Source organism: Lutra lutra, chromosome 6, assembly GCF_902655055.1.
Source record: "Lutra lutra chromosome 6, mLutLut1.2, whole genome shotgun sequence".
Taxonomy (NCBI): domain Eukaryota; kingdom Metazoa; phylum Chordata; class Mammalia; order Carnivora; family Mustelidae; genus Lutra; species Lutra lutra.
The window spans coordinates 2219764-2245730 of record NC_062283.1 but is presented as its reverse complement, the minus strand read 5'-3'; the positions used below and the strand labels follow the sequence as shown (position 1 = coordinate 2245730).

Sequence of the window (25967 nt, the reverse complement as noted above, 5' to 3'; positions counted from 1 at the left end):
AAAGAAGAATTCTTGAGACGTCATTGGTGCAGAAAGGTGGTTTTATTAAAGCACATGGATGGGAAGAAACTATGTATGAAGCCATAGGATTTCTTGTGAATGGTAGAGAATTTCTCTTAAAGTATTGTCTGGGCTCGTGAGTTATTTCTGAGAGCTGTCGATGCCCGGGCAGCTTCTCGGTGATGGTCCACCTCTCACATACACTGAACTCCTAGTTTTCTGGGCTGATTACAAGTTCAAAGAAAAGGCTGAACTTCTAACTTCCAGTTCTCCCCTTTGGGTTTTAGTTTCACTCTGCTGCCTAGTAGGACCCCGTAGGAGTAGGGGAGAGCATGTCATTCTCCACACAGTTACGTTACAGGTGTTTGTGGCATGTGAGTGACTAAATTAAGAAAAAAGGACCAAGGAAGCACTTAAAGGAACTTCCTCTCTCAGCTCTTAAAATCGGGGTCCGGGGGGGGGGGAGGAACGTGTGGCGAGGGGACAAGTCAGGTGATGAACACCTTCACTCACGACTGTGGCAGATTTGGTGGCTGTGTCAGAGCAGGAGCAGGAGTTGCAAACTGCCCCTTGGGGAGCGTGGCATGTGTCCTGGGACAAACTAGTAGGACTTTTCAAGCTATTCAGAAAGATACGGCAACTTAGGTCCTGTTAACTTCTGGAGGCCCCCTCCTTCTCCCCTCTGCAGGCTGGTATGACCTGGGAGGGATCTGGGCGGATGGGGGACAGGCAGGCAGAGGGGAGGCAGAAAAGAGGAACTGAGTCCGGCAGCGATCGCCGCTCTGGGGGCTCGGGATCTGGATCTGATGGCATCTGTGGAGAACAAAACAAAGTGGGACCTTAACGGGTGAGTGACACATTATCTCATCAGTTCTCTTCCATTTAGGAATTGGTGGCCCCAGGACAGGAGTCTTCCCATTCCAGACCGACTCTGGTGTGTTCCATTCTCAGATCTCCTTTGACACGAGAGGACCCTTCATGCAGGTACCGAACTTTCATTTCCTTGTCCCGTGGCGGGGGGGAGGGGCAGTTCCGATCGAACCCCAAGCATACCCTGTATCCTGCTCTTTTCCACCTCTGCGCTGGGAGGACTGGAATTCCTACATAATGAAAGCCTTGAGAAATTAAGAAATATCAAGATGACATTCTTTTATAGATGTTTCAAGTTACAACAGAAAAAGGTCCTGAGATTTAAAATGGCTACATTATTTCCTGAATTCGATCTGTTTTTCACTGTCAGGCACCTCCACTTGAGGAGGGGACAGGATTCCAGGGTAGGTCATTGGCATTTATGTAAAGACCGCATTTTTTTTTCCCACTTGTGAGAATCTGTAGTGCCCACTCCCCCCAAACCTCGCCCAAAGAAGAGTCTAGAGCTTTTCTGTGCTACCCTCAAGGCCAGGCTGGAAAATCCTCAGTTGCCCTGAAGAGAGCTGCCCGGTAATCAGACTAGATCTGGAGGAAATCAAACGGGCCTGTCTCTTCCAGTACTGCCCTGGAGCTCGGCTCACATGTTATACTGACCGGGTTTGCCTCAGGTGGCCATGCAGGCTGGCAGCTGCCCACGGCCGCGGATGTCATTAGCACTGCCATCTGGCTTTGGTATCTGGGGCCAAGGAAAAGCCGATAAAATGACCTTTACGCAGCTGTTTAATTTCTGCACTCTGGTGAGGAAATAAATTAACCTTACCTCCCAGAGCATGTGAGAACCCAACTTATAGAACAGGGTGACAGTCGAAATTATGTGTGCAAATGATGGGCGGCTTCTGGGAGGGCCCACAGGAGGCTGCAGGAGTGGGGGATCTGCTCCAGTTCCTTCTGGGCTGCACATTATGAGTTTATAAAAGAATCCTGGTCCTTCCCAAGGTCCCTCCAAGGGTGGGGCCTTGGCAGAATTTCCTAATGGCCCTGCAGCGAGTCCACTGTTCAGGGAGGGGTAAGTAGCGCTGGTTTAGCTGCAGCCCGTCTCCGTGGTGGTGACCGACTCCTAAGATGGTAAGGCATACTCCAAGAAATCGGAATGGGAAGGTTTAATCCTCACCCCGAGGTGAGCCAGTATACATTCTGAATTACTTAAGAATGCTTTATAATTCTTTTTATTAGGAACCAGTTACTTAATCAACTTAATGCATGAGAACAGGAGCCTCACAGGTCCCCGTCTAGTTGCTGAAGCACAAATGCTATTAGCCAAACATGCAGAGACAGACACACTCTAGAGGCGACACAGCCCAGCGCTGACGCAGAGTAATCCTAATCACAAAGAGATTGTGAATATACAAAATTGGGATAGAAAACTCCGAACAGCCCCTGAAACCCTCTATCCAACTCCCTCATTCACAGAGCAAACCGAAGCGTCAAACGGTGCCATTCTGCAGTGTCCCCGAGCTGCCAGATGTCACAGCCAGTCGCCCCAGCCCATGTCCTGTCCACGCCCCAGCACATGGAGGAGAGGCCGCCCGGCCCACCCCATTTCTCCTGTCGCTCCACTCCTTGGGGACGCAGCCGGGGACAGAGCGGACCGGCTCGCATCAGATGCCCGGGTGCAGCCTCTGGTGCTTGCTGAGGGCCGAGCGATACCGGAAGGCTTTTCCGCAGTCGCCGCAGCCAAAAGGTCTGTCCCCGGAGCGCGCGCGCTGGCTGAGGGCCTTGCGGCACTCGCGGCCGTCGCAGGGCTTCTGGGCCGCGTGCGCGGTCTGGTGCTCGGTCAGGTGCGCGCCGCGGCTGAAGGCCTTGTCGCGCTCGCCGCACTGGTGGGGCTTCTCGCCCGTGTGGACGCGCCGGTGCTGCGCCAGGTGGGAGCTCTGGCTGAAGGCCTTGTCGCACTGGCCGCACTGGTGGGGCTTCTCCTCCGCGTGTGTCTTCTGGTGCTGCGCCAGCGATGAGCAGTGGCGGAAGGCCTTGCCGCACGCGGCGCACGCGTAGGGCTTGGCGCCCGTGTGGATGCGCTGGTGCTGGGTCAGGTGGATGTTCTGGTTGAAGGCACGCCCGCACTCGCCGCACTTGTACGGCCGCTCCCCCGTGTGGATCTTCCGGTGCTGGATGAGCGACGAGCCGTAGCTGAAGGTCTTGCCGCACTCGTGACACTGGTAGGGCTTCTCGCCGGTGTGGATCCGCTCGTGCTTGGCCAGCGACGAGCTGCGGATGAAGGCCTTGCCGCACTCTTTGCACTCATACGCCTTCTCCTGCGTGTGGGTCTTCTGGTGCTGGTTGAGGTTGGACAGGTAGCTGAAGGCCTTCCCGCACTCACCGCAAGCGAAGGGCTTCTCCCGGGTGTGGATCCGCCGGTGCTGCGTGAGCGACGAGCAGTAGCTGAAGGCCTTGCCGCACTCGGCGCACTTGTACGGCTTCTCCCCCGTGTGGATCTTCAGGTGCTGCGCCAGGGACGACCAGTAGCTGAAGGACTTCCCGCACTCGGCGCAGTCGTATGGCTTCTCCCCCGTGTGCGTCTTCTGGTGCTGCGTGAGGTTCGAGTGCTGGCTGAAGGCCTTCCCGCACTCGTTGCACTCGTACGGCTTCTCCCCGGTGTGGATCATGTGGTGGCGGATGAACGTCGACGGCCCGTTGAACGCCTTCCCACACTCGTTGCATTTGTAGGTTTTCTCGCCCGTGTGGATCTTCTGATGCTGAGTAAGGTGTGTGCTCCGGGTAAAGGTTTTGTCACATTCATCACACTTAAAGGGTTTCTCTCCGGTGTGAATTTTCTGATGTTCCATGAAGTGGCCCCTCTGGCTAAAGGCTTTTCCACACTCATTGCAAGTGTATGGTTTCTCCCCGGTGTGAATTCTCTGGTGCTGCACCAGGTGGGTCCTCTGACTAAAGGCTTTCCCACATTCGTCACATTTATAGGGTTTCTCTCCAGTGTGAATTCTCTGATGTTGAGTAAGAGACGGGCCCTCAATGAAGCCTTTTCCACACTGATCGCATTTATACGGTTTATCTCCAGTGTGAATCCTTTGGTGGTTTATAAGGTTCTCACTCCGGCTGAAGGCTTTCTCACATTCGTTACATTTGTAGGGCTTTTCACCTGTATGTGTTCTCTGATGGCGAATAAGAGCCGAACAGTAACTAAAAGCTTTCCCGCATTCGTTGCACTTACACGATTTCTCTTTCTTAACTGGGTTTGCATTCTGTTTGGCACTCGTTTTAGTCGAGGTCTCTTCTGACGCTTTTTCTCGTGTTACAAGGCTTGAACTCACATTGATGCTTTTTGTAAAGTCGTTCGTCACAGGGCCTCTCTCCCAGGCAGGCGTTGTCTTTTCAGTGACTTTCCGTTCTCCTGCCGGCGTCTGTCGGCTTGCCTGGTGCTTCCCTACACTGCTTTCATGCTCCCAACTCTCCAAAAAGTTAGAACTACTGGGATCATCTCTTCGCTGCTTCTCCACGACTGCCTTCTGAAATGGCTGTTCTTCAGAGATATTTGGCTCTGGGGCTGATCTTCTCTTTTCTGGTCTTGTCTCACAGTCTGAAAGAGAAAGAAAATGTCTATAATCTCTACATTGAAGGGGAAAAATCATTGCTGTTGTGGGAAGGACTTCATGAAGCTAAAACTGAAGCCCTTAGGAAATCTGAAGGATGTCCCGGTATAGCCATCAGGGGGAAAGCTGGAAAGAGCAAAGGATAACGATAAATAAAATATGAAACTGGCAAGGGAATGTCTCACACTCAGTTTCATAGGTAATTTCGAAGAACCAGAAGGTAACAGTAAATTAGAAACTGACCACAGAGATGAGAGATGGCTGAGAGGAGACCCCATCAGACTAAAGCAAGTCTGAGCTGGGATTGATTGCCAATGAGCAGCAAACAAAAGTCTGTGAAGGAAGATTTCAAGTGAGGACAACTGGGGAAGACCCGGCCCGCTAGGCCCTGCTGTCAGCTGCGAACCTGAGCCAACGGCTGCATCTCTGCAGGGAATGGGAGCGGCGCAGAGGACTTCAAGGGAGGAAGACAAGTTCAACTCTAGGCATTCAGAGAATTGGGAAGAGAACCGAGGGACCAGACTATAGTGTTTGTGGGGGCGGAAGATGCCAGAAGTAGAACCACCCAGATGTTCAGATACACAGAGGATCAGCACGAACAGCACCAAAAGAACAGGAAAAGCAAAAGAAAAGTCTGTGAGAAAAGAACAGAGCAGGCAAAGTCCCTTGAAGATAGGGTAACGCACGGACTAAAACAGACTAATGATAGCAGTTTTTCCGCACACAAACAACAGACAGATACATAACCAGGAGGCGGAATGTTGCTTAAGACCAGGGAGAGGAAAACTGAAGCAGCAGGGGAATCAGTGCTAGCAGATTCAGAGTACGGAAACGGAGCTGTGTAATAACACGTTTCTTTGGTTCCATTGGTGACAGGAGAGGACCACTGTCACCACCATTGTCACTGCAAGGGTGTGCCGTGAGGCAGAGACACAGGACAGCCCCCCACCCCCTCCGCTCCATGTGCCCTGGCTACAGGCAGGGCATCTGGAAGCCCAGGCCGACCCGAAACAGCTGGACCCCTTCAGCGCAGACCCGCAGAGTTTGGGGGAACGGCCAGTTGTGCAGTACAAGGAATGGGTATGTTTCACTAGCAGAACCACCAAGAAAGACCTATTTGTACAGCAGCTGGCCATAAAAAATACCTTCTCCAAGTAGTTCACAGTGAGGAATACAGAGACCATGGGTCTGAGGCTGTGAAAGGGGAAAAGGGCGTCCAGCCGTGGCTGGAGTTACCGCTGAAAGCAATGAGCACATGACCGACGTTACCCATGCCGGCCTGTCTTAGATCTGCGTAGGGCAAAGAATGAAGGATTACAGAGCGTTCCAGAAGGCCAGACCAAACACCACCATTCCTAGGGCAAAGAGGAATTCTCACTTTACTGCTTCAAAGCCGTGGGCCTCGGCCCCAGTACTGCCACACCCCTGCACGTGGGGCAGCTGTCGGGGGGCTCACAGCCAGGCCGCAGGAGGAGACCAAGGTAGACCCGTGAGGTAAGATGCGTGTCAGGATTCTGTGGGGGCCGGGTCTCTACGGGCCCAGAGACAACGGCATGAGGAGGGTAAGGAGAAGAATGCAGACAAGGCCCGGGACCAGCAGCCACTTTCCTTTAGGGACACTTAAAACTTCCAGGTACCCATATGTGTCTGTAAAGCTGTGCGTTTTTCTTCCAGAAATAGAAGCAGCCAAGCCAGCAGTGACAACCGCTCAGAATGCTGCGGAGCGCAGGCCAGCGGCTGGCTTACGAGGACCGCCATCGTGGGGTCCCATTCCAGTAACCAGAAGTCCGCCAAGGAACGGGGCCAAGGATTTCAAGCGACCGTCTCCTGCCTACTGAATGGATCACCGGGACCATCGACGTTATCCACGCAATGTGAGGTGTCTAGTGCGATTTTTACCTAAATCTCTCTCTTTGGTGATGACTGAAGCGTTTTGTGAAAAGTCTAGGATTTTTTGGTACACAGTTAAGTATTTTTAAATTGCTTTCTATTTGCTCAAGTCGGGGTTTTTTAAAACTTTCATTTGTAATAAAATGACTTTTCAAAAGTTAAGCGTGGTTTAATAAAGCTCTTGATTTTTCTAAAGTCACTTTTCTAAACTGTGTTCCGTGAAACCATCTTCTAAGAGGAAGATTTTAAAGGGCGCAGTGTGAAAAGCCTTCTCGGTTGGCGGGGAGGGGAGGAAGAAGGTTGCATTCTATGCAACCCTGTGGGAAGTTCATCTGGCCTGTTACATAGTTAAGAAATCTGAGTGGCCTTTCAGTAAGAAACCTGCTAGAATTTTGATGACCCAGCACTTCTCAAATTTGAACACGGGAGTGCTTTCTTTTCTCCCCACAAAAAGAGCCCGTACTCGCAGTCACTGATGCTGGAGCTCTGCCCCTCACCTAGCATGACCGATCCGTGTATTTTTTCAGGCTCAGATCTTTGAAGTGCCTTTCTGTGCAGTTTGGGAATTCATGGTTTACAGGAAAACTATTCACAATTTCAAGGATAGGGTCAGAGCTTAAGGAACAAGTGATAAATGAGACTGCGGGAATGGAGCTCACTTTCGGGAGAGTGTGGCTGGGAAAGCAAGGAGGACTGGATGGTGGCCAAAAGGATGAAGAGTAAAAGCATGTGGGTGTCAGGCACTGTTTCTGTCGGGAGGTCCTAGTCATCGAGCCTGCAGGCCGGAACACATGGTAAGGGCTGAATTAAGAGACCAGGGTCCCAAAGGAGGTGGGGAAAGGTGGAATCCAGAGTGCAGGTCAAGGGGCTGCCTTCAGAAAAGAGCAGGAAGGAGACCGCCTCTGGGAGGAGTATGCAAACAGAGTACATGTTGAGACGGTTAGTGTTCTGACAAAGCCCTGAGAGTCCAGATGGGTTCTCCTCTCTCCACAGGAGATGCTAAAGAGAAGCAAGTCTGTCTGCATTTTGGACAGAAAACCCTCTCGTCAGGCTAATGGTCAGAGTCCATGACACCCGTCCAGCAGGCGCCCGTTACTCACCTCCGAAAGCACCTCCTGGGATGCCAGGCTCCACGGTCCACGGCTCCGTCCCTTGCTCTAACTGGGAAATCACATCAGGTTTGGAAACTTGGAGTCCTGCCCATGGGGGAAAAGGTGCCTGATTATAGGAGGAAAGCGCTACACGGGACAAGTCCGACAGGAGGAAGAGCACATAAAGCCTCGACGTGACAGATCCCCAGACGTGGTAAAACGTGGGAATCGATGTGGACTCAAGAAAAATTAACTTGTTTGTACTTCTACTTGCTAGGAGAGGAGACACCTTTTGACAGCCTTTCAGAATTTAGGAATCTTAGGTTCCCTAACTTCATTAAAGGCCAAAACTCACCGAAGCCCGAGAGACCCCGCCTGCTGCACACCCCAGACCAGCAGCCCAGGGACCGCCCTCACCTATGGCGACCAGGTGCGTGTAGTTCTCCAGTGTCACATCCCTGAACAGATCTCTCTGGACAGGATCCAGCTGTTTCCATTCCTCCTGGGTAAAATCCACTATCACATCCTTGAAGGTCACGGACTCCTGAAATACCAAACAGGTTTCTCCTTAGCCATAAAGCCGCCACCTAGGAAAGGGGTAGAGTTTGCAGTACGGACAGAAGGAAGGCAAGACAGCTACGGGGCTATCTGAGAAATGGCTTTGATGTTTCCTCTTTGTGAAATGAATACAAAAACAGTACCTCATTCATAGGGTTACTGTGAGAAATTAATAAGGAATGTTCAACAGGAAGCTCTTCATTTATGGTCCGGCATACCCCTGGGCTAGGTCAGTGTCGGCCACGCTGGCCACCATCATCTCTGTGTTCTAAGTACATGAAGTATTACAGTGTTCCTACTAACAACAGTAAGACGTCCTACCTACCTCCAGTGTCTAAGAATAACCAAAAATAGTTGTGAAAGAATTTGGGGAGGAGACTTGCCCTATCATATATATATATATATATATATATATATATATATATATATATATATATATATACATACACCTAAAGTAGGTATAGCAAGAGACAGTGAAACAGTGGCCTAGTATGGACTAAGACTCAGTGAAACAGACCCAGGGTTCTAAGAACTGAAGAGGATTAAGCAACTTTCAAATTAGCTAAAATAAGCTGAATTAGTCACTAAATAGTATCATAACAAATGACTGTCTATTTGAGAAAAAAATTAAGGTGAGTCTCTTCACGGCACACACGAAAATTTCTGTTGGAGTAGAATTTTAAAGAAAAAGCAAAAATAGAATAAAAGGGTTTAAAAGCTTGAAATATAGAGAGCAAAAAAATCCTCAGAGATTGACAGATATAACCACATAAAAATGTAAAACTTCTAAAACTAGAAACAAAAGGCAATATTCTGAATTTCCGTAAGTAACAAAAGAGATGAACCCACAAGCCAACAACGCAAACAAGCAGTGCACCCACAACGATGCCACAGAAACGGGAGAATGTGCTCCCGTCGGCAACCACCATGGGCCGAAAGAGGCCGGCTGGGCCACCCACCCGCGGACCAGGGCCCTGAGTCGGTCTACCCGGGTGGGGGCAATGTGACAGGATCCACCCAGACTTCAGATGCACACGTCATCCAGTCCCGTTCTGTCGCATGTAGGAATTTAGTGTCCAAAAGCCCTCAGAGGGCAAAGACGTGCTCAAGCACCCTTGCCACGCTCCGGAGGATGAAAAGCAAACATGAGTGTCCCCTGTAGGAGCGCGGTTAGAGGACATGGGACATATGGCACATCCATACTAAAGCGCCTTATGTGGTCATTTTATTTTTTTTTAAAGATTTTATTTATTTATTTGACAGACAGAGATCACAAGTAGGCAGAGGCAGGCAGAGAGAGAGGCGGAAGCAGGCTCCCTGCCGAGCAGACAACCGGATGCGGGGCTCCATCCCCGGACCCTGGGATCATGACCTGAGCCGAAGGCAGAAGCTTAACCCAATGACCCACCCAGGCGCCCCCGCATTTTTTTTTTTTTTAAGATTTTAGTGGCCATTTTAAAAATGAAGTCTGTCTCTGTACAGATTAGGAAACACGCGTGATACCGAGACCAGTCTGCGCGGCACGATCCTGTGTATGTTTATGACTACAAAGGTTCATATGTAAGTGACAGAGGAAGATCTGAAAGAAGACAGTAGCGGCTGTTACCGGAGGGAGCGTGTGCTGGGAGCTGGAGGCGGTCCCGGGACGTCCTACTCATTCTTTAGTCTGTATCTGAAACTGGGTGAGTGAATTTTGTTTTAAAATGGCTAAGTCAGCTCGTGAGATTTCTGTTTCTAACCACAAGAGAGCAGGTGGACTAGGTCTGCCGGTGTCCACAGCGACGGATCTGGAAGAAACGTTTCTGTATCTGAACAGCAGGCAGGACAGAACGGCAACCCCAAGAGAAGGGAGACCATGACCTGAGCCTGAAAGCCCCTCGTCACCCAGAGCTCTCAACAGCGGGCGTGTGCCCAAGGGTGGCCTCCTATTAAGAACTCTGGCCTCCCAGGCTCCCCCAGGGAGAGCCATCCGCACATCTCTGTGGCTCACAGCCAGAAACAGAGGCCCTGCACGGCGGGCTCACAAAGGGAGGACCTGCACCTGATTTCTCTGGCTTCCACGTGCAAGGACCTTTTTCCTTCTGTTCCTGTTTTGTATCCTTTGCTGTAATCGTTTTTGGCCCTAAGTCATGGCCCGGCGTTGCATGAGTGCTTCTAGCAAGTCACCGGATTAAAGGGCGGTCCTGGGGCCCCTGAGAAACAGTCCCGGAGTGAAGCTGGGCTAGATCCACCCTAAATAAAGCTTATGGTTTATAATAAAGTTTAATAAATTCAAAGACAACAACATAAAAAGGATCAAGCTGTGGTCAAGAGGAGACTAACAAGATCAGACCCGCACTCCTGTATGAACTAACCAAAAAATTCCAGACAAAACACAGGAAATAAGTTTCCAAGACGGTGACTCTCCTACAACAAAGACCAGTGATCCCTAAGAACCAGTAAAGGCAACAAGGGGAGTCCCACAGTTGCTCCCGCTCACTGCCCTGAGTTTCCAGGCGAGGGTGCAGACCGGGGGGCGGGGAGGAGGGAAGGGGGGTCTGCCCAACAGCCTCCCGGAACAGAGAGAGGATGCGGAGTCTCGGGGACATCCGGGCACTGAGGTCTCAGGACAGAGCCCTGCAGAGGAAAGCTGCACCAGGAGAGACGCAACGAGAGCCGCGGAGGTTCCCTCTTGAGTAGCCAGCAGAGTACCCAGCAGGGCGCAGGCACGGTGAGACCCCCGTGGCAGGGGAGGAATCACCCAGGATTCGGGGGAGCAGCACCAGTGCTCATAAAGGGTGGAAATAGTTTCTGTTCCCACCAGTCAAATGGGAAAATTACACAGTTCGTAGATGCTGGGTAAAACACTCGAAGCACCAGGTGACCCTACACTGCACACCATCTGCATCACCTAATGTGTCTTAGAAGCCAGATGTGAAAGAAACACACTTGTTTCGAGTAATTTAACCCCAGAATGAGGCTTAAGAATATTTTATAGGGGGAGCGCCTGGGTGGCTCAGTGGGTTAAAGCCTCTGCCTTCGGCTCAAGTCATGATCCCAGGGTCCTAGGATCAAGCCCCCACATCGGGCTCCCTGCTCAGCAGGGAGGCTGCTTCCCTCTCTCTCTCTCTGCCTGCCTCTCTGCCTGCTTGTGATCTCTGTCTGTCAAATAAATAAAATCTTTAAAAAAAAAAAAAAAAGAATATTTTATAGGAACACAGAAGTATGCAGAACCCAATAATGTACAACATACAGTGTCTGCCATCCAATCAGAGATTATCAGGTCTGCCAGGAAGCAGAAAATACATCCTTAATGAGGAAAAAAATTAATCCATTAAAGCCAACCCAGAACTAACACAGATGCTAAAATTAAGAGAGGAGAACATTAAAAATTATTAGGACTGTATTCTAGATGTCCAAAAAGTTAACAGAACCACAGAAGACTTTTTTAAAACGACCTTAATGGAACATCTAGAGCTGCAAGTGAGAACGTTGGGAGATGAAAAGCACGCCCAACAGTCTCCCCGGCAGTTCAGGCACTGAAGAAGGAAAAATAAATTCAAAGACAACAAATAGAAAATATCAAAAGTGAAAGAGGAGAAAACCGTTTATAAAAAGATGGCCTTGGGGAGCTGTGGGTGACTTCAGGGGGCCCAATGTGTGCACCCGGAGTCTGTGAAAACGGAGGGGAGCGGAGCAGAGAACCATCTGAAGAAACAACAGCTCATTGTTTGCTGAACTTGGAAGTTCACAGGCCCAAGAAACTCGAGAAACCACAGGCACACAAGACCCAGAGAAATTGATGCTCGGACACCTTAATAACGAGCTCAAACCAGTGTCAGTGGAGGTCCTACGAGCATCCCGAGGAAAAAAGACACATAAATGTGAAGGAACAAAGATAAAATACGACAGTGACTTTTTCGCTGGAAGCAATGCAAACTAGAAAATGGAACATTATATACTAGAAAGAAGAAAAACGGTCCAATTAGAACTTTAAAACAATGGCAAAATGAAGCCTTCTTCGGACATTACAAACTTGAAAGAGTTCATGACCAGCGGACCATACTTTGAGAAACCTTGCAGAAGCCCCTCATGCAGAAGGAAAAACGATACCAGATGAGAATGAGGATCTAGCACCGACGTTTCTCAACCTCATTGTTACTGATGTTTTGGACCAAATCATTTTTCTAAGAGATTTTATTTATTTATTAGAGATTATAGGCTGGCGGGGGGGGGGAAGCAGGCTCCCCACTGAGCAGAGAGCCCGATGCTGGGCTCGATCCCAAGACCCTGAAACCATGACCTGAGCCGAAGGCAGAGGCTTAACCCATTGAGCCACCCAGGCGCCCCCCAAATCATTCTTTTAAATCATCGTGGGGGCAGCATGGCCCGCATCAATCCTCCAGGAGCCGGGAGCGGGTCCCAGCAAGCTGTAACAACCAAAATGTCTCCTCCCATTTCCGAACGTCCCAGGGGCCAAAATCCCCCCAAACTGTCAGTCACTGATATACATCATAAAGATGAAAAACATCAGAAATTCCTTACTATCTACACCCCTTTGAAAGATACTTGCTTAAACAAAAACAAATATTGTGGGGTTTATAGCACGTGTACAAGGAAAGCATGTGCCACAAATTGCATTAAATACTGGGAGAAGAGAGGAGTGGAGGAACACTACTGAACGTTCTTCTGTTCAGTGGGAGTATCACTGGAAAGTAAGTGGCGATAAACATGTGTACCTTAAGCAACAAATAACAAAGGGAGGGGCTGCCTGGGTGGCTCAGTTGGTTAAATAAATGTCTCCCTTCGGCTCAGGTCAAGATCCCAGGACAGGATCGAGTCCTGCCTCGGGCCCCTGCTCAGCAGGGAGTCTGCTTCCTCCCTCAGCATCCCCCTGGCGCTTGCTCACTCTCTCTCCAGTGCTCGCTCTCTCAAATAAATAAATCTTTAAAAAGTAAAATGATAAAATAGAATAGCAAAGGTTTATAGCTAGTAAGCTAGTGAAGAAAAGAAACTGGAATCCTAAGCAATATTCAGTTTCCAAAGGAAGGTAAGAATAGAAAAAGGGAACAAAGGCAGTATGAACAGGAAAAAAAAACAAAACTGGATGATAATCACATCAATAATCACACTGAGGGGCGCCTGGGTGGCTCAGTGGGTTAAGCCTCTGCCTTCGGCTCAGGTCATGATCCCAGGGTCCTGGGATCGAGCCCCTCATCGGGCTCTCTGCTCAGCGGGGAGCCTGCTTCCTCTTCTCTCTCTGCCTGCCTCTCTGCCTACTTGTGATCTCTGTCAAATAAATAAATAAAATCTTTAAAAAATAATAATAATCACACTGAGGGCGCCTGGGTGGCTCAGTCGGCTGAGTGTCTGCCTTTAGCTTGGGTCATGATCTCAGGGTCCTGGGATCGAGCCCCAAGTGGGGGTCCCTACTCAGTGGGGAGCCTCTTCTCCCTCTCCTCCCTGCCCTGCTCTCTATCTCTGTCAAATAAATAAAATCTTTTTAAAAATATATAAGTAAATAAATAAATACCCCCAATTAAAAGGCAGACTGCCAGATTGGACTGAAAGAGGCAAAACTCTTTAACTTAACTACATGTTACCTATGAATAACGACACAAATAAATAAAAACAGAAGGATGAAAAAGGATATGCAACACTGACACTAATCAAATAGCAAAGCAAGCTTCAGGGCCAACAACGGAAAGTTCATTTCTCAATGAAAACAATGAAGAGGACGTAATCATCCCAAATGCTTATGCGCCTGGGAGCAGCTTCAACATCCATGCAGGAAAACCAGAGAACTGCAGGGAGAAATGCACAAATCTCCATGACAGCCCCAAATTTCAGTACCCCCGTCGCGACAGTTGATAAATCAACAAGTAGACAAAATCAATAAGGACGTAAAGCATTTGAACAACACTCCACCGACGTGACCTGACCTCGGCCCCCGACAGATGGTCACATCCGTATCCTCCAAACTACGAAATTATTGAAATTATCGAAAACAAGAGGCACTGCAGGTGGGATGGGTAAATTATCCCAGATGATAGGCGGGGCCCAGTGTCACCAAGAGGCCTAATAAGAAGGTCACAGAGCAGGAGTCGTGAAGAATTGAGGTTTAAGGATGCCACACCAGTAGCTCTGAGGATGAAGGAACAGAACACAAGCCAAAGAACCCAGGCCACCTCCAGAAGCTAGAAGGTGAGGGGACAGATTCTGCCCCATAGCCTTCAGAGGAACGCAACCTGGCCAGCTCATTTTGGACTTCTGACTGGATTCTGTAACTGTAGAGTAAATATGTTGTTGTCAATCATTAAGCTGGTAAAAGGAAGCTAATCCATTCTTAGGATCCTCTACCGAACAACAGCAAAACATACATTCTGTTCAAGGGCTCACTGCTCACTTACCCAAGGAGACCAGTCACAGCAACAGACGTCTCAAATCCAGAGAGACTCCAGTCACACAAAGTGTGTTCTCTGACTGGATACATTCACTGTCTTGATTGTGGTGACAGTTTCATGGGTGCATAGGTATGTCACAACTTACCGAGTTACACACTTTAAATATGTGTAGCTTATTATCACATTATACCTCAATAAAAAAGTGACACCAGAAGTACATGAGTGGGAAGAACTGGAATCATTTCTTTGATTACATTGTGGGAAGGAAGTAGGGAGAAAGTCTAAGAAAAAGGAGGCTGATTAAGGAAGGCATGAGATGAATTATACCTGGTGGAACAAGGGTTACCTTTTTTGTATGACTTCTCAGTCAGTTACTGGTGTTTCCTAAAACAGTATCCTGTCCTTTCTTCCTCAAAAACCATTAATGGATGGCCTACAGAAGAAAGCCTTCAACTTCTCATCGAGACATCTGAGGCCTGCCACATTCCGACTTATTTAATCATTTGTTTACCCTCTGCCAAAAATAAACCGGCTAACCGGCTCTCACAAGTTTTCTGATTCCTGTTTAACACGTGTTAATAGTGAACCTTTGCTCAACATCTTCTCCAAGCTAAAATCCACCCCATTCCCCCACATTACTTGTCTAAGTATCCAAATGGCCACCATCCTGTGAGAGGCAGTGCCAATCCCATACCCCTCGAAACTCTCAGCCCTCCAGACCGCACTTACCTGCGTTCTCTGTTTTCCGTGGTACTCACTTAGCTTTGTTTATATTCACCTGTTCTGGTTTTAGCAGTCATCTGGTCTAGGCCAGTAGAGGACTCAGTTTTGTACGTCCTTTGCTCTGTCACCGTTGGAGCATGACCAGACGCTAAGCAGGAGCTTAGGTAAGTGTGTGAGTGAGGCAGGAGAGGCAGAGGTCGGGCGTCACCGGGCAGCTGGGAGCCCGGAGCGAATTCCTGGTGCTGGTTTTTAAATGGACAACCCCCCCCGCGGGAAACACACAGTCTACTCTGAGGACTAAACTGCCTTTCAGGAATTCCCACTTACCTGGAAACTGGCTGACGCGAGGAGAGTCCGTTCGCCTTGGAGAAGGGCAGACCCCGAAGAGGACAGATCTGTAGAAGGAACCACAATGAATCCTGTCCAGATTAGCTGTTCTCAGCAATCTGTTAAATCCAGATATCTTCCCATGTGAAAATAGCAAGAACTATGCGGTTTCCTTTACTTCTCTGAATCCAAAAACACAAAGAACGTAACTGGTACCCTCCTCAGTAGACTCAGGGCGTAAAGTGTCAACGTTCACACTTCTGTCCCCGGACACGTACAGTAGCCTTCAGCTCGGTCTGTTCCTTATTAAGTAAAGCCAAGTATTTCTACTGCCTTCTCTGCTATGAACATATGAATAAACAATATGATTACTTCCCAAAAGTCCTCACAGGCCCTTTAAAGTGCTGCTGTTAATATAAATTACATATTGCAATGGCACGATTACTTATACTGCCTACCCACCAGAATTTCTAAAGATTAAACTCACATCATCAGTGCTAGCTGCCGGCAAGCGTACAGAGAACGGGGACTTCGGTGCATTGCTGGGGCAGGAAAGGTACCAACCACAGAGGAATACTGTTGGGCAGTTAGAAACCCAAGTTAAACATACGCTTGTTCTGAACTCAGCAGTTCCACTCGTGTGCCAGGACTCGTGACCACCGAGACTTGTACAAGATTGTTCAGAGCAGGTTTGTTCAAAATGTCGCCAAACTGGAAACCACCCAAATGTCTTTCAACAAGTAAATGGATAAGAAAACCACAACACTTTCACACAATAGAATGTTACTCAACAACATAAAAGAATGAGCTACTGATGTACTCAGAAACACACATGTACCCTACAATGCTGAGCAGATGTGGAAGAACACACAACTGGGTAACTGCACTCACGTAAACAGAGACTGATCAATGTTAATGGAAGTTAGAACAGTGGTCACCCCTGCCTGGAGGGATAATAGTAACTGGGCAGGAGCACAAGAGAAACTTGGGGCATCAGAAACATCCTACATTTTACTATGGGTGGTGATTCCACTGGTGTATGACACCTAAATTAATCCAGCAATGAACTTGAGAGTTGTGCACTTAATGTAACTTATGTCCAAAAACAGAAACAAACTATGCTCTTGGAGAGGTCTATTCAGAGTAATGGCTCACAGGAAAGACCAATTCTCAGAAAGCAGAGGAAGCACTAAAAGGAAGTATGTATTTTTCTTGACTTACATTTGATCGCTAAGGGAAAACTGATTTGTAATAGACATATTGAGAAAAAAAAAAAAGTGCGATTTTAGAGTTTTTAGCAGAAGGAAATGTTGTGCATGTACAGATATGTAACCTAGACTTTAGGAAAACAGAATCAAGACAAATGTCTCAGGGAAGATGCTTTTGATTTCAAGTAACAGAAACCAACAGAACCGACAACAGCGAGACCTGAGAAGACCAACTATGTCGGTTCTAGTAAAGGGCAACAACAGACGCTTGGTAAACGTTATAAATATTATGACTATAAGGGACAGAGACACATGAAAACTATACAACTGTGAAAAATCCCAAGAAGAAAAAAAAGCAAGGACTTAAAACCATTTTGGCTGATTCACATTTTTATAAAAGACGTAACAGGCACATATTGAGGAGGAGTGACAAGGTGGCATAATGAGAGTTTTCTATCATCTTTCCTGCAAAGATGGATGGATGGATCCAAACATGGATTTGACCATCACCCACGGAAGAGAATGTCTCTGTGGAAGTCCAGGAGTCCAACAGGGAAGTTTCAACACATGATGGAAGCAAAACAACAACAAAACAAAACAAAACAGTAACAAAAGAACAAAAAGAACCAAAACACCCAGGACTGGATGCTCTGAAGATGTAAGAGGCAGTTTCGTTTGGTCTGTGTCATACCCCGGGCCAAGAGAGACCTTCTTGGCCCATCATTCCTTCCACAGGGGAAAGAGCGTGTGGGAGCCCTCAGCTTCCCTAGCTGTGCGGTTTGCAACCAGAAAGACTCACCTCCCTCTTATCCATCCAGAACACTGAAGTGTCCCGAGTGACTGGAGGACAGGGAGCAGCTGGGGGAGTGGCAGTCTGTGTCTTGGAGGGTAACAAAGGACCACAGATCCTACGAGCCACTTCGTGGACCCCCAGGAAGCCTGCCACAGGGCCACTGGGGATGCTTCAGCTGAAGGTCCCCCCCGCCAGCCTACCGGCACCCCCGGGTGCTCTGCCTGCCGCACCTGCACACACACCCCCCCCCCCCATGGTGGACCCCCGGGTACATACGTCCCCGATGGCAGTGAGGGCAAGACTTGGGAGACAGGTAGCGAGCACACACAGGCCAGCCTGACTCTGCAGGATTGGGAAAAAGGCACTAAAGCCTGAGCATTCAGTACCAGAGGAGAGCAAATGCGAGTCTGTCCGCACCCGGCCTAGCGCTGCAGGACCAAGAGAAGGCATACAATTTTAAGAAAGCCTCCCCACGAGGAAACAAGAAGAGTGGGCGAAACAGATCCACAGAAGGTCTGAGAACACCTCAGAATACCTAACAGGGTTGACAGAAGATATTTTTCTCCTGAAGCCAGTGACAGGAAGAGGGGACTGCCTCTTCGAATGCAAAAATATCACACCAGACTTCAAGAAACATGAAAGAAAACATGACACCACCAAAGGAACAGAGTTTTTTCCTTTAACTAATGCTAAAGAAAGGGAGCTTTAGGACTTACACGATTAAAAAAAATTCAAAATCGTTGTTTTAAAGATGCTCAGTGAGCTCGAAGAAACACAGGAAAACATTTAAATGAAATTAAGAAAACCATACACAAAATTTGAAGTTTAATAGATATAAACCATAAACAAAAAAGCAGAACCAAAATTCTAGAGCCAAAGAACACAATGAAATGAAAAATGCAATGGAAGACACCTGTTGCTAACTGCACCACACACAGGAAAGAACCCTTGAGGTTAGTTTGAAATTGTCCACTCAGAGGAGAATGCAGGAGGAAAAAGCATGAAGAACTCCTAAGTCAACAATAGGATACCATTAAAAGAAAACAATCCACACATTACTGGAGTCCCAGAAAAATAAAGGGAAAAAGAGACAGAAAGCTCATATAAAGAAATAATAGCTAAGAATTTCCCAAATCTTGGCAGAAACTAGGACCTTCAAGTTCATGAAGCTCACAGGTCTCCAAATAATTTCCGCTGAAAAATATCTTCTCTAAAACACATTATGATGGGGTGCCCGGATGGCTAAGTAGGTTAAGCATCGGCCTTCGGCTCAGGTCATGATCCTGGAGTCCTGGGATTGAGCTGCACACTGGGCTCCCTACTTAGTAGGGAGCCTGCTTCTCCCTCTGCCTGCAGCCTCTCTTGCTGTGTGCACTCTTGCTCTCTGACAAATAAGTAAATCTTTAAAAAATAAAATACAACACATTATGGGGGCGCCTGGGTGGCTCAGTCGTTAAGCATCTGCCTCCGGCTCAGGTCATGATCCTGGGGTCCTGGGATCGCGCCCGCATTGGGCTCCCTACTCCGTGGGAAGCCTGCTTCTCCCTCTCCCACTCCCCCTGCTTGTGTTCCCTCTCTCGCGGTGTCTGTCAAATAAATAAATAAAATCTTTTTAAAAATAAATAAACATTATGATAAAACTGTCTACAATCGGGCACCTGAGTGGCTCAGTAGGTTGAGCCTCTGCCTTCGGCTCGGGTCATGATCTCAGGGTCCTGGGATTGAGCCCCACATCGGGCTCTCTGCTTGGCGGGGAGCCTGCTTTCCCCCTCTCTCTCTGCTTGCCTCTGTGCCTACTTGTGATCTCTGTCTGTCAAATGGATGGGTGGAATCTTTAAAAAAAAAAACTGTCTACAATCAAAGACAAAATTATAAAAGCAGGAAGAGGGGAAAAAAAATCTCTCACATTTAAGGGGAAGCCCTGTAAGGCTATTGGCAGAGTGCTCAGCAAAAGACCGTGCAGCCAGGACAGAGTGGGATAATATATTCAACGTGCTGAAAGAAAAAAACTACCAACCAAAAATACTTTACCCAGCAAAGCTGTGCTTCAGAAATGGAGAAAGATATTCCTGTGCAACAAAAGCTGAAGGAGTTATCAGCACTAGATCTGCTTTACAAGAAATGCCGAAAGGCATCTTTCAATATGAAATGAGAGAATGCTGATTAATGAAATGAAAACATGAAATTAGGGGTGCCTGGGTGGCTCAGTGGGTTAAGGCCTCTGCCTTCGGCTCAGGTCATGATCCCAGGGTCCTGGGATCGAGCCCTGCATCGGGCTCTCTGCTTGGTAGGGAGCCTGCTTCCTCCTCTCTCTCTCTGTCTGCCTCTCTGCCTACTTGTGATCTCTGTCAAATAAATAAATAAAATCTTTAAAATAAAAAAAAAAAAGAAAGAAACCATGAAATTACAGAACACACAGTGTGCATAAGTGCACATAAGTGCATAGTCAAATTCAAAACACTCTAATACTGAAATACGGTTGTGTGTTCAACAGTAAGAGTTAAAGGACAAGAATGTTAAAAATAACTATAGGTATAATAATTTATTAATAGAAAATATAAAAAGATGTAAGTTGTGACATCAAAGACATTAAAATGGGAGGAGCAGTAAAAAGGAAAGGTTTTTGTATGCGACTGAAGTTAGGTTAGTAATCAGCCTGAAACAGACTGTTTTATCTGTAAGATGTTTTCTGTAAGCCCCAGGATAACCACAAAGCAAAACCTATAGTAGACACACAAAAGGTAAAGAAAAGGAAATCAAAGCATACCTCTCTGGAAAATGATCAGTTCACAAAGGAAGACAGCAAAAGAGGAAGAAAAGAACCGGGGAAGTAGAAAGCAGCCAGAAAATGACTAATAAGGCATCAGTATGTCCTTATTTACTAATTATTAAACATAAATGTACTAAATTCTCCAATTAAAGGAACAGAGTGGCTGAATGGATAAAGAAAATAAGACCCAACTATATCCTGCCTTAGAAAAGACTCCCTCAGTTTTAAGGGCACACTAGGCTCAAAGTAAATGGATGGAAAAAGATATTCCACCCAAATGGAAAGCAAAAGAGAACAGAGCTAGTTATACATATATCAAATAAAACAGACTTAAAAGTCACAAGCCGTAAAGACACAAAAAGGGTCATTATGTAGCGATAGTCAATTCACCGAGAGAGAATATAATTATAAATACGCATGCACCTAACCTCAAAGCTCCTAAATCTGTTCAGCAAATACTAACAGAGAAATAGACAACAAGACTTCGGTACCCACTTCCAGCAATGAATAGATCAGACAAAATTAACAAGGAAACTAGACTTGAACCTACCTTAAACCAACTGGACCTAACAAACATCTACAGAACATTCTATCCAACACCACCAGAATACGCATCCTTCTCAACGACACAGAAGCGCTCTCCAGGATAGATCACAAAACAAGTCTTAGCACATTTAAGAAGACTAAAACCACACCCACTGTCTATTCCAACAATATTAGAATGAAACCAGAGATCAAAAACTGGAAAAGCCACAAATATGTAGACACTAAACAGCAAGCTCGGGACAACCAAAAGGATCAAAGAAGAACTCAAAAGGGAAATCAAAAGGTATTTTGAAACAAATGAAAATGGAAACAAAATATTAAAACCTATGGGATGTAGCAAAAAAAAGCAGCTCTGAGAGGTGCTAAATGTCTGCATTTAGAAAAAAGATCTCAAATACACAGCCTGCATTATACCTCAAGGAACCAGAAAAAGAACAAACTAAGCCCGCAAGTTAGTAGAACAAAGGAAATAAAGAGGGCAGAAGTAAATGAAATAAAGACCAGAAAAATAATTAAAAAGACCAATGAACCTAGGAGTTGGTTTTTTTTGAAAAGGCAGACAAAATAGAAAAACTTTCAGCTAAACTAAGAAAAAAAGAGAAAAGACTTAAATAAAATCAGAAATGAAAGAGGAGACATTACAACTGATGGTCCAGAAATACAAAGGATCAGACAAAACTACCATGCCAACAGACTGGATAACTTATAAAAAATAAACTCTTAGAATCATATAGCCTAATAAAACGGAATCATGAAGAAACAGAAAATCTGAACAGAAAAATAAGGAGTAAGGAGATTGAACCAGTAATCAAACCTCCCGCAACAAACAAGCCTAGTATGAGACGGTTTCACCGGTGAACTCGATCTAACAGTGCAAGAATTAATACCAATACTTCTCAAACTCAGCATAACAGCATATTTGGCCCATTAATATTGGACAGGAGAGCCAAGAACACTCAATGGGGGAAGAATGGAGGAAGAACAGTCTTCAAAAAATGGTGGTAAGAAAACTAGATAATCACATGCAGAATAATAAAAACGAACCCCTACTGTACACCAATCATGAAAATTAACTTGAAATAGATTACAGACTTAAAACCTAAAATCCTAAAACTCCTGGAAGAAAAGTTAGGAGGAAAGCTCCTTGCCATTGGTCTTGGCAACCTTTTCAATCAAAAGCACAAGCAACATGAGCAAAGATAAACCAAACTAAAAAAAAAAAAAAAAATCTGTATAGCAAAGGAAATAATCAACAAAATGAAAAGGCAACCCATGGTATGGGAAAAAATATTTGCAAACCGTGTATTTGATATGGGTTATATGAAATATGTATAAGGAACTCATACAACTCAATAGCATAAAAACAAATAATCCAACTTAAAAATGGGCAGAGGACCTGAATAAACATTTTTCCAAAGAAGAGACATGAATGGCCAGCAGGTACATAAAAAGGTGCTTGCCATCACTCAGCATCAGGGAAATGAAAACCAAAACCACAATGAGATACCACCTCCCACCTGTCAGTATGAGTACTATCAAAAAGACAAAAGATAACAAGTATTGGTGAGGATGTGGAGAAAAGGAACCTTTGTGTGCTATTAATGGGAATGTAAACTGATATAGCCACTATGGAAATGCATAGATCACTTATTCTTTATCCGTTCATCTGCTGACAGAAACATAGGATGTTCTTGTGTGTTGGCTGTTGTGATTAGTAATGCAGTAAATACAGGGGTGCAGGTGCTTCTCCAAGGAGACTTTATTTTCTTTGGATATGTACCCAGAAGTGGGGTTGCTGGATCATATGGTAGTTCTATTTTTTTTTTTAAGATTTTATTTATTTATTTGACAGAGAAATCATAAGCAGGCAGAGAGGCAGGCAGAGAGAGAGGAGGAAGCAGGCTCCCTGCTGAGCAGAGAGCCCGATGCGGGGCTCGATCCCAGGACCCTGAGATCATGACCTGAGCCGAAGGCAGCGGCTTAATCCACTGAGCGACCCAGGCGCCCCGGCAGTTCTATTTTTAATTTTTTTTTAAATTTTATGTATTTGACAGAGAGAGAGCACAAGCAGGAGGAGCCGCAGAGGGAGACAGAGAAGCAGGCTCCCTGCCGAGCAGGAGCCCAGTGCGGAGCTCGATCCCAGGACCCTGAGATCACGACCTGAGCTGAAGGCAGCCGCTTAACTGACTGGGCCACCCAGGCACCCCCTATTTTTAATTTCTTGAGGAACCTCTGTACTGTTTTCCAAAGAGGTCATATCAATTTACATTTCTATCAGCTGTGATATGTGTGTGTGTGTGTGCGCGCGCGCGCGTGCACACACACACACACACACACACACACACACACACGCTCTGAAGTACTATTCAGTCATAAAAAAAGGAAGGAGATCCCGCCATTTGAAACAACATGGATGGACCTTGAGGACATTGTGCGAAGTGAAATAAGACAATGAAAGACAAATACTGCCTGATCTCACTTATACGTGGAATCTAAAACAGCTGAGACAAAGAATTTCCAGGGGTCAAGGGGTGGGGGAAACGGGAGATGCTGGTCAAAGGGCACGAGCTCCCTGCTGTAAGATAAATGAGTTCCGGGGATCTCTGTAGAGCACGGTGACTGTGGTTACTAACACCGTATTATATAGCTGAAACCCACTGAAAGAGTCAATTTTAAAGGTTCTCACCACACACACGCACAGAAGGCAAATATGTGAGGTGAAAGATGGGGTAACTAACCTCACTGTGGTGTTCACTTCCCAATGTCCAAGTGTATCAAGTCACCGCACTGGAAAACTTAAACTTACACTACACTTACACAACAGCTATATCTCAGTATAGCTGGAAAAATTTTTCTCAGCAACGTTTTGCAGTTTCAGTGTACAGATCTTACACATGCTAATTATATTCCTGTTTCATATTTTTTATGCTATTGTAAGCAGAATTGTTATTTTTATTATAATTTACAATTGCTTACCACTAATATAATGAAAGACAGTTGATTTTCACAATTAAACTTTTTGTTTTGAGATAAATTTTAAATACACTTGCAGTTGTAAGGAAGATTCTCTGCACTGTTGCAAAAAAGAACTGAGGATTAATATGACGTATGGGTCAAACCTATGTAAATAAGTAATGTTAAGATTTCTAATGATATTAAATTAAAAACTAAATTAAATTAAATTAAGAACTGTATGAGAATAGGTTAAACCAAACTTGAGTGCATACTGATACCTACAGAATGTAAAAACACTGACAATGCAGAGGAAAGTCTATAGTGACATGGCACAGGGCTCTGTCCTAACACTGACCTGTTCAAGGACAAGAAGGAAGAAATAGAAGGAACACTCATTAAATACGCCGGTGACACGAAGCTGGAAAGGACGGTTCAAACACTGAGTAAGTGAAGATTCATAATTATTCTGACAAGCTGGAAAACTTGGGACAAAAAACTGAACAATCATATATGTAAATTGTGATATTAGGGATAAAAAAGCAATTCTCTTACACAAGGCAGGCAGAAATCTAGTTCACTGTAGTGTATGTACAGTGGTTTATGTACAGAGTTTACAGAATAATATCACTGATTGTTTCCAAAGCAAACATAATCTGATGCTAAACAGCAAAAGTATAATCCAACCCGGAAAAAGTATTTTCAGGTACTAAAAGTGTATAGAACAACTTATCATAAACATATCTAAAGAGCTATGTTTCATTTTAGGCAATGCATTTTAAGAAGCATGCTCTCAGTTGGGAGAGTCTTGGGAAAAGAGGTCCAGATAGATATGAAGATCCGTGAGAGGAACTGTGGCTGTTTTGCTTAGAAAAGAAAAGAATCTGAGTAGGAGTTATAACAGCTGAATTCACATTCTGAAGGGCAGTAAAGTGAGAGAGATAACAGTCTCTTGCTTTTGGAGACTAAGAACTAAGATCCAGCATAGAAGTTAAGGGGAAAGGCACTTCTGCCTAAAATAATGAACTTTAAAGAAAAAGAAAAAGAAAAGAAAGAGCTACCAAGGGAATAGTCTACACCCAAAATAGAGTTTAATGCCACACTTCAGGCATAGGCTTAACAAACGGCCATATGTCAGGGTTACTTTTATTCTTGTACTGAAGGGTTGATTACCAAGACTTTTTCTGACTACAAGATTATCATTCTAATATTTAAGAAATAAAAGTCATGAGAGGATCACAGACATTCTGAATCATCGCTCCTTTTCATTCCCCATCCCGAAGCCAGGGAGAATTAACTCTTCCCGCAAGTCTCGTCATATAAACCTAAGTAAGAATCTCACACCTTAATGTAATTCAATTTTTCTCTATCCTTGCGAGAAGGCTCCCTCCTCCCACCTCTGCCAGCTGTCAGGTATTTGCTCTTCTGCGTCCATCACCCCGCTCTCCCCCCGTGGTCCCCACTACCTTCCATCTCAGCAGCTCATTCCGCTCCTCTGAAACGTGCACACCGGGTTTCCCGAGCAGCGTCCTTCCAGCTGGGGCCTCGGTCGGGGGCTCAGATGAGCCCTTGCACACGCTGCGACTGGCGGCCCTAAAAGACACAGCCCGGGGTCAGCTGCATGCGTCACAATCATACTTCAGAGTTTTGCACGGCGGCTGAGAGATCCCTGGAAAAGAGAAGCGCCCACCGAGAGCCACCGAACAGTCACTCCCGGGGAACAAAAAGAGATCGGAGCTCGAGGACGCAGGTTCAGCTCCAGAGGCAAGGAGAGCCTTGGTGCGGACCCTCGAATCCGGCCAGAGGCGCCCCCAGACCCGGTCCGTCACCTCCACGCACACTTGCGGGCTCCCACCCCGGCGCGGGGACAGGAAGACACACCTGTTGCGGGGTGGAAAAGCTGGAAGGCGGACAAGCAGGGCGGGGCCCCGCTCCAGTCCTTCCTCCTAGACCGGAACAAAAGAACAAAGCCCTCCAAGGGATCAGGGCGGAACCGCCCCGCACAGAGGGAGGCGAGGGGCGCCCCCTTCGAGGACTCCCCAAGCTCCCTCCCGCAGAGGCCGCTTCCAGCCCAGGGAGAAGGGTGACGTCACGCGGCCGCAAGGCTGGCGGTTGCCATGGTGATACCTGGGCTTCCCTCCCTCTAGGGCGATCCACACGCTCGGATCCCGCGTCCGGAAGCGCCGGGACAATCACCAGACCTAGCGGAGGGAGCCGAGGAGGCTGCACTTCCCCAACGCCAACCCCTTTT

At 46.6% G+C, this 25967-nt stretch overlaps 1 protein-coding gene across 5 annotated transcripts; it reads right to left on the bottom strand.

Moving 5' to 3' along the window:
- Positions 1-1702: 1702 nt before the first annotated feature.
- ZNF184 (zinc finger protein 184) lies at positions 1703-25967 on the bottom strand. 5 transcript variants are annotated; one of them, XM_047732644.1, is made up of 7 exons: positions 25844-25950; positions 25598-25662; positions 25183-25309; positions 15448-15515; positions 7874-8000; positions 7466-7561; positions 2014-4462 (listed from the first exon to the last, which is right to left on the bottom strand). In XM_047732644.1, the coding sequence occupies exons 3-7, from the start codon at positions 25187-25189 to the stop codon at positions 2529-2531; spliced, it is 2232 nt and encodes a 743-aa protein (XP_047588600.1). In that variant the 5' UTR covers positions 25190-25309; positions 25598-25662; positions 25844-25950; the 3' UTR covers positions 2014-2528. The 5 variants fall into 5 exon arrangements, with proteins under 5 accessions (XP_047588602.1, XP_047588600.1, XP_047588599.1 ...); XM_047732643.1 differs by lacking the exon at positions 25844-25950 and having other exon boundaries at positions 25598-25746; XM_047732645.1 differs by lacking the exons at positions 25598-25662; positions 25844-25950 and adding an exon at positions 25407-25516.